Source organism: Halictus rubicundus, chromosome 3 (genome assembly GCF_050948215.1).
Source record: "Halictus rubicundus isolate RS-2024b chromosome 3, iyHalRubi1_principal, whole genome shotgun sequence".
Lineage (NCBI taxonomy): Eukaryota > Metazoa > Arthropoda > Insecta > Hymenoptera > Halictidae > Halictus > Halictus rubicundus.
Window position 1 is genome coordinate 11,151,394 of NC_135151.1, and position 9,287 is coordinate 11,160,680.

General features: G+C 36.7%; 1 protein-coding gene across 2 annotated transcripts; it reads right to left on the reverse strand.

The window, feature by feature from the left end:
• Positions 1-472: 472 nt before the first annotated feature.
• Positions 473-4,805, reverse strand: LOC143352676 (uncharacterized). Of its 2 annotated transcripts, XM_076785356.1 has the most exons (10): positions 4,716-4,805; positions 4,374-4,477; positions 2,738-4,262; positions 2,545-2,606; positions 2,279-2,477; positions 2,019-2,206; positions 1,597-1,958; positions 1,418-1,530; positions 1,175-1,282; positions 473-1,096 (listed from the first exon to the last, which is right to left on the reverse strand). In XM_076785356.1, the coding sequence occupies exons 2-10, from the start codon at positions 4,384-4,386 to the stop codon at positions 802-804; spliced, it is 2,865 nt and encodes a 954-aa protein (XP_076641471.1). In that variant the 5' UTR covers positions 4,387-4,477; positions 4,716-4,805; the 3' UTR covers positions 473-801. The 2 variants fall into 2 exon arrangements, with proteins under 2 accessions (XP_076641471.1, XP_076641472.1); XM_076785357.1 differs by lacking the exon at positions 4,716-4,805 and having other exon boundaries at positions 4,374-4,595.
• Between the last annotated feature and the right edge of the window lie 4,482 nt (positions 4,806-9,287).

A 9,287-nucleotide genomic window follows, 5' to 3' on the forward strand; every position in this document is an offset into this window, starting at 1 on the left:
GTTGCGAATTCGCTCACAGTTACTGTGTCAGAAATGACCCGCTGCGGGTTATTTTTGAGGCTGTTTTATCGTAAATTTCATTCAGAAAAACAATTGAACCTTTAGCATTGGAATTCTGCACACATATTCAACGGTATTTGAAGTATGTGTGTGATTTTTTCATGTAAAAATAATCACAATGACATGAGTTATATATTTTTTTATGAAGTACGTTTTGAAAACCATGGGTCGGCGGTTGCTATGATTCCAGTCTTGCGACTGATCGGAAACAAAATAATATGGCCTGAACTAAAAAAAAAAATGAAAAATTTTTAAGTCAAGGTACCGGTTTTTTCAATTTTTAAAATAATAGTAAGGAACCTTTAAAATGTTTTAAACCCCATGTTCGACAATTTTGATGAAGGAGGACTGATTCTTCGAGATAATGGAAGACGGAAAATAAGAATGAAATCATTATGATATCAGTTCCATTCTTATCACATAATATACATATATCATTTATTACAATGTTTTAATACAGTCTGTACAAGCTATTGTAGCGTTTATATCGTCTAGTTAAAAATCTATCTCTACATCCATATAATAACTCCGTTCCGTATATAATAAAAAAAGTTAATTCAGAACTTCCCTTCCAATGCCTGCAATGGTAAAATCAATATTGTCAATCATCTAAAATATCAGTTTATCTAAAATATGTAGGTGCTGTAACAGTACCCGTCCATGTTAAAATGTATAATCAACTTTTACAAGATAAAAAGATCATTCGAAGCAACAATGCTCAGTCGAAACTCTAAAAGTAATTTAACCCGGAGTGTCGAGATTGTTCTCAATATTCTCCCGATTCTTTGCAATTTTAATTGCTGAAAATTGCTGACCTAAAATCTTCATTACTTCCGCATGTTTTACGTTACGATCTTTTTTTACACTATTATAATTCTCTTTTACGAAAAGCGCAAATCCACCAAGTTCCCTCTTGGGAGTTTGTACTTGTACTGTTCCAGATTTTGTGGTTTTGTTTATGAGTAATTCGAACTTTCCGTAGCAGTGACCGCAACGTTTTCTTTCGACATCCAAAGACTTGGAATGCCTGCCGATGCTGCAACAATTTTGTACATTGTATAGTTTATTCAGTCATCCGTATTTTAATTCATAAATTAGATATCAAATATTTTACCTGTACCCGCAGCCGACACATTTATACGTGAACTTAGTTTTAATTTTATAGTCATGGCACCTGCGAATCGGTGGTAGGTCGGGGAACGTCTTCACGGCTTTGTTAGCCCTAAAATGGATCCACATCGAAACGATTTTTAACATTAAACACAGCAAATAAGTGCAAAAGTTCGTGCCCGATTCCTTGTTGTATTTTAATACGAAATCGGGCAGGAACTTTTACACTGACCTAATAGATACATACCATCCTGTCCAAAATGGACCATGTCCATCGGAAACATTGTTTATCAGCCAGGCAGCTGCGTGGCACATTTCATGGATTAAAGTGTCCCGAAGTCTGTCCGGTGTATCCAACACCTATACAGAAAATTGATGGTCTTAAACCATATCTTCAACATCGTCTTCATCAATGTAATTGCATACCTTCGTCGAGAGAACTATTCTCGATGATCTCACAACACCTCCAAGTGTTTTTATCGATTTCTTGTTGTAGCAGAAGCCAGCAGTTCCTCTCATACGGACATTCCATTCGATGCTCATGTCCTTAGGCAATTGCTTGTCAAAGACTCTCTCGTTATATAATTTATACAAATAATTGCACAAAGTCTCCTTAGTATTTTTAAAGTCCGTTCGGTACTTTTTAGCTTCTGGATGCGCATTGGCAATTGGTACATTTTCAGACAGAGATGCTAAAAAGCTATACTTCTTTTCACATTTCCAGTTATCGGAAATCGGTCTAACTGTAGTACTTTTTTTAATCGTTTGCCGTGGAAGTTTAGGAGGATCTATAAAAATTGTCCAATTTTATCGACATGTCATCGAAATAATTCACAAATGTGTATTACCTTTTTTAACTACAGGTTTTGGTGGAACATCATCGCCAGGGTCAAACTCACTGGTACCCGAGCTTTCACTTTCACTTTCATCCTCGATGAAATACAATTTCTTTCGTCCCATATCGTACATATCATCGCGATTATTCTCTTCATCTTTTCCTTCATCATCGGTATCCGTATCACATATTCTTAACGCTCTGTGAAACAATTGTCTCAATTACTTGACTTCATCATATATTTTCTCTAAACTTCAAAAATATTTTTTCTACCTTTGTACACGAGGCGGAACTGTTGGTTTCGGTTGTACATTGTTCGTTAATGTTTTGGGGTTTGTCACCGCAGTGTAGTATGAGCTTTCACATCCACTTTCTGACGACGTGTCATCCTTAATAAAACTGTCCCTCTGTTTGGGACCCACACGAGCGTTTTTTTTTGTTGAAGGCTTTTGTGGTCTCAAATCTTCTAGAGCTATACAATTTACAAATTTTAACGTGAAACGTGAGAACAATAATGGTGTCAGAATGTAATTACTTACATGCACTACTATCCTCGTCTGCAGACTCTGATGAACATATAATCTTTTTGGTCCTTGCTCTCCTGTAATTAAAATTAAATTTGTAGTATTTGGTAATTAATTTCCGATACATTCGAGAATTCCGATCCGTCCCAACAGTTTCGGGTTCTCACACACCACTATTAATTATAAAACAAAAGGAGATCTTTTTTACCTTTCAGTTTGTACTGCTCTACTTTTTGTAGCAACAACTTGCTTCCTTGGCTCTGATTTTGGTAGCAGCTCATCTGCCTTCTGCCTCCAGGATGCACCATACAATTTGTCTAATATATCCGCGCAAGCCATAACATCCATGTTTTGTGGTTGACTTATTGTAGGAGTAGACATTTCATTATCAGCGCGTTTGTTAGTTGGTGTACGAAGTTCGAGAGCATCGTTTCTCGATCGTTTCGTATAATCTAGAATCGTAGTTTGCCTTGTTACAGAAGATTGTACTATTTTATTGCATTCTTCGTTAGTTAATTTCTTCTCACTCGTTCGCGCTTGGCGTATTCTGTCTCTATTATTTGGAGTTTCATAATTCATTTCTAATCTCTCCAAACTACTGTTGCCAGAGCTTATGCCGCTTTTGTTGCTAGCAGGTACCATGCTGAAGGAGCTGTCACTCTTTGAATCAAGAGAATTGGTCTGAAGCCATTCCGAGATTTGTTTCTTTTTTCTTTCTGATAGTGCGGACATTGCGTCTATATTTTGGTCCACCTTTTGGGTATTTAATATTTCATTGACATGATTTCTATGCAAATTATTCAAAGTCATTTTGGAATCTTGAGCAATATCGCTGCTGGAACTCGGAGGAGTTTCATCGATAATTTTTGTATTTTCTACTAAATTGGTCCTAAAAGAAATAGCTGGATGTCCACCATTGTCCATGCTCTCGTCGACTATTACATTATCGTCTATTTTCTCATCGTTTACTACATTCTTGTTTCTTCTTGGCGACTCATACGCCACTTTTGGCGAGCTTATATTTTTTATAATATTTCGCACATCTCTCCTTGTAAGCTTTTTCTTAATCTCAAATTGATTCTTAATAGACAAACCTTTCTGAGGTGTGTCAATACTTTTGCCACTATTATGTGAGACATTTTTTCCATACACATTATTAATATGTAGCTGACTATTGCATTCTGATGTAATTTTATTATTGCTTTCTGGAGTGAAACTGATATATTTACTCTTAGTAGAACTTTCCATACTTTTCCCGTTCGAATCGCTACTACTAGGTGTAGCACTATCAGATGTAAGTAAAATATTTCTTCTTTCAGCAAAGGTGTTTTCTTTTTTCTTACTGTTAAAAAAGTCAATTTTTTTGTTTCTCCTCCACAACTCAAACATACGGTCTCCCTCCTCATCCAAACATTCAGAACTCGAAGAACTGTCGATAAGTTCCCTGTGTTTAGAGTTAAAATGTTTATTTGACTTCAATTTCGTGTCAGTAGAGTGCTTAGGATTGTCACAGTCGGAACTAGAGTCATCTATTAGTATAACATTTTTGTTGTCATGCACCTCTGCTTCTTGAGAATCGGATGCAATGGAATCCTGAGTCATTTTTAGACAAAAGTCTTGTGATTCGCTAATAGATTTTTCTTCGTCCCTGTCAGAGCTTATGTTAAACACTGCATGCTTGTATCTCTTCTCCATTTCGATTTTATTTCTTATTTTATACACCAGATCATCCTCTATAATGACAACGTAAATGTTATCGTATATATTATTGTTCGATATTATAATATATAAAAATTTGAGTAATTTGAGTAAATTGGAGTAAATGTATTATAATATTGACTTACTATAGCTACACATCTCTACTGGCAGATCGAGGACTCAAGTTTCGTTTATTTATTTCACGGGGATATAATACGTGAAATGGAACAGTACAAGTACCTTATGGCTTCTGAAACAGCAACGAAGTAGACATTATACGTTACTTGTAACGCGTGCCATAATTCCTTCTGAGAAATTATATTAAACCTCTTCGGTACGTGAAGGACAATATGATAAACAATAACATTGGGTGAAATTCCACGAAATCATGACACACAACTACAAGTAATTCGAAAAAAAGATATCGGAATATATTCTTCAAACTACATATTACGTTCATGGACAATAAGATTTGTTTTTGAACATACCTCTATCCACAAAATTGTTAAATAAAAACATTCCAGATAACATCTCGTACGTCCACCGCAGTTTGAATGTTGAATCCGTTAATGTTGATTCATTGTAGCCAACTGCTAAAATGTAAATGTCTTGTGCTAATATGTGAAGTTAGGTACGCTATAATCCTCCTGCAGTAGTACCAATAGAAACAGGTGCGAAATTTAAATCATTCAAAATTCCTGATCCCAACACGTGGCGATGCAACAGTTGAGATTCAACTTAGAAAATGTTTTGGGATTATAATAAAAATATAATAGAAAAACAGTGTCACGGTACATTATATTCAATAATTAAATACGTTTTTTACTCTTCAATCGTTATAAAATTTCCTTTTTCTTCTAGGGATTTACAAATGATAAAGAAGTTCTAGTCATTGTGAGCGTTTTAATGACTCACCTACAACAAAGAAAAGTTTAACCATTTTCTCTTGAACAATATCCTGAATAGAATTATATAAATTACACTATTGAAAATAGCTTGTCATTCAACCAATGAAGTTGCTATGGCTATCGAACATATTCACTAGAAAATGCTTAATCATTTTTCTCTAATTTCTTAAAACGACTTTTAAGCAACAAATTAGGATGTATAGTTCATATCCGCGATTGCATTCCGCGGTATTAGCAAAAGGAAACGTTAAATAGCGAGATATTTGTTCTTTCCGGCAATGATTTATGAATCTTCCGTAAAAGGAAGCTCCTGGATCATTAATTTCAGTTCGACGTACTCGATTTCTTCGTATCCAAGACTGCACAATTTTTCTTGCCTTCGAAGAACAAATGATTCGAAACGAATGGTCGGTAAACATCGCGCACGAGTTTATAAAACATAAATACGAGCATAAATTTCGACAAACATTTTGATGAGTACAAACAATTCACATTTACCTCCACCATCCAGTAAAACTTTAAACGATTGTCAACGGTAACCTACATCGCAAAAATTCAGTATTTACATAAATGTATTATGCAAGAGGAAATTGTATTTTCATTCATTCTCGAAGCCTTGAATTTTGGATTAAGTTGTTACGCTACAAATCAGCGTTTTAATTGAGTAACATAATCAATTACGGAACCGACGAAAGATTAAAGCTCGCACCGTAATACATAAAATGATACAGCAATATTTAATCAATTTTTATAATACTGACGAGCTTTTTAAATTCCGTATTACAAAATCTAGGTGCCGGCTAATTAAATGATCTCGGACATCAAGCAATTACCGCGTGATTGACATGCAGCCCCGGTAATGCTTCAATTAGACTCTCGAAATACTCTCTCGTATGACTCTCCATTCGCATCGAGATCGATTGCATTCGAATAAATAGCTGGGTTAGGGATGCGGTGCTCTGTGGCTCAGAACCAAATATGATTATTGACGAACGCGAGGGGAATAAATACCGCTGCGTAGCCCCATAATGCTCCAATTTCGAAAATGGGAAACCCCGGGCCAAAGATAACTTTCCGCCTGGTGAAAAACACTGCCGCAAATAGAAGTTGCAGGGTCGAGAAAAAGAAAAAACCCTCCCGGGAACAATAGAAATAAAATACTCATCAATCATATCCTGACCCACCACATCAAACACCAATGAAGCCGCATCGGCTCTGCATCGAATAACAGTTTCACATAGTTTCAAAAAGAAATGATTTGGTCCGGGAAGATTGCGTAAACAATGAGCGTCGAATGAATAAAAGATAGAGCTAAACTTCAATGCGTAAACACGGGAACTTCGGCTCTGAAAGTAAAATGACATTTCTGTTTCCGGTCTCTCGTATCGCTCGAATGAAATAGAATCGTCGCGGAACTTCTCTGTGAAGTCGGAGAAAATTCGTGGTGAATCGTTGATAATCTCGAACGGGTGGGAAAGGCTCCGCGAGCCACACCGGTTTTTCGTCCGGGAAAACTTCTGGCCTTAATCCAAATATTAGCTAGAGGGTGTTCCCAACAGTTTCAAAACGACCGGGGATCACGCTAGCCGAACACGGTGATAAAGTCTGTGATTAGCGGCGATAAGGATCCAGATAACAGCAGCTCGCAGCTCGACTAAATCATCCTCGGCAGTCTCGAACCGTTTCCCCCAAGTGCATCGAGCTGACTCACACTAGTCTAAAACGCGATATTTAGCGACATTTTGGTATAACTTCTAAACTGTTAAAGATGTCGAAGTGGGGTGTATGATATTAACAAGTAGTCTTTTTTAGTGGTGCATAATGTAGCATGTAGCTCTTTTTACTATTTTGTAAATATATTGCCAAGTTTAACAACTTTTAGAAAATTTATTTGCAATGAAACACATTCAGATCACTCAAGGTATTGTCCTTCTAAATTTTTTGTAAATCGCTCTTCGAATAAAATTTGTTTCTTGATTTTCCAGGGACTGCAGAGAAATTTAGGATAGATGACTGCATCTCATCCTTCTTAAAAGTACACAGTCTGTGGTATCTGTAAAAAAATTTGATGTCTTTAGGAATGGTAATTTACAGCTTAAAGATAAACCTTTCATTTAAAAAAAAATTGGAAGGAAAATATTAAAAAGGATCGTCAGGGCATCTTAAAGAAGAAAAACAATTTTTTCCATGAGAAAGGCTACCTTCGAAACTTCCAACTTTAACTGTTTATCACAGTAATAGTATTTATTAAATTTAATTAATTTTTCATTGTCAAGGTTGATGGATATTTAGAAAGCAATAAGCATTCAGCAGGAATCAGTATGAGGCAGTTGATTTTTTGGCAAAATGTTACTAAATTTCGCGTTTTAGACCACTGTGTGACTGCGCCGATCGCACCTTTTCGTTGCATCGCGGACCAAAAACTTTTGCTCGTTCTTTGACGAGAGATTTGAGAGTTTGAACCTGAAGTCTGGCTAATTTCGAATGGAAAAGCAAAAGGAAAATCCTTTCAGGACGAGTAATGAAAAAGCTTCGTTAAATCTCGGTCCCATGTTTCCATCGCAAAATCCCATATGGTAGGGTTTCAAGTAACGCTCTCGCTCCAATTAAAGCGGTTCTTGTTTTCTCTACCTGTAATCTATCAAGAACCGCTTAATCCTCGGGGAAATACTGTGAAAAGAAATCTGGATCCGAGATTTATTTTATTTCGAATCGGGTAACGTCATTCGATTAAAGAAATCAAGCGATACTTTCTGCAATATTTATCGCGAGTTGATCTGTTTAGCGTCTTGCTATGACAAGATGCTAACGAAGATCTTTGAGCATTTTTTTTCTCATTCTCCCTTTTTTACGCAAATTCACATGGGCGCTGTTTTCGCTTTGTGCACGGTGGAAACGCTTCAGGGAATCTCGAGCCAAATTGGAAAAAGTATTAGGAACTTAGAATAGCGAAACGCAAGGAAATGGAGAAAGGACTGCACCGGAAGCGGATGGAAGTCTTCGCCGGGGACAAATTTAAACGATTGTTTATTGCACCAAAAGTATTTCGTATATGAGTACAACCTCGTAGAGAACTTTGAACCATCACCTTTTTGTACTTTTCAAGACAGAAGAAAACATCCCTTGAAATATGTTTTTCTATTTCTCTGCCAATATTAAAACATCAAAATTGCTGGTCCATTAGAATACAATAGAACTATCGTTTTAATAATTTTGTTGAATCTACTACGATTGATACGATGTACAGGAGAATAAAAAAGTACATGACGACTAGAATGCGAATTTTACGAATTTATCACACAAATGAATAAGAGAAATTTGAAACAGTTAAAATTAATAATTAGGAATTTCCATTTGGTTCTCGCACAAAGATGCGCAAACTTGTAATTACTTTTTAATGCACCGTTTTCTGAGCCAAGTAGTGGCAAAAAGCGTCAGCTTCCGAAAACGCTACCGGTAGCGAAAGCGGAAGCAGAATGCGGACTAGGTCGCAGCGGAACCGGAAGTGGGGTTTTACGGACAAATTCAAACGACGGTTTTATTGTATAAAGCAGCGTTTGATATATTAATTCGTGTGTCTGTAACAGGATCGATGTACAACGAACGAGTGAAAATATCGTACATACACGAGACCACGTTTAATAAATTCGTGTGATAGTGTGTGTCGATAATGGTCTGTTCCGCGATCTGTACGCCGGAACGTGATAGTGCAGAAATTTACAAAAGTGTCAGGGTTCGTCGCGACGGTGAATTTGTAAGCGTTTATACAACGGGAAGGGCTGCGGACAATTCCGGATGATTAATGTCCCGACAGCTCGTTTTCGAAAAGTCACAGTATCGTCCCAGCGTTGCAAAATATCCCACGCGTCTAGCTCAGCAGCTTGTCAACGCGAGCCTGTCCAACTTATCTTCTCGAAATCCTTGTTGCCGGTGGTTGCCCTCAACAGCGCTGCCATTTCACTGAAATTTCGACAATAAACATGACATCCGACAACACGGTTGTTGTTAGTAGACTGCGGATCTTCATGCAAAATAAAAACTGTTTAAATTAACACTAAACCATCGCCGGTCAATTGACCGATTTCAGATTTTTTATTTTAGAATTATTGAAATTAAGACACTTTCGTAATTCTAGTGTGTATTGTAGTAAAA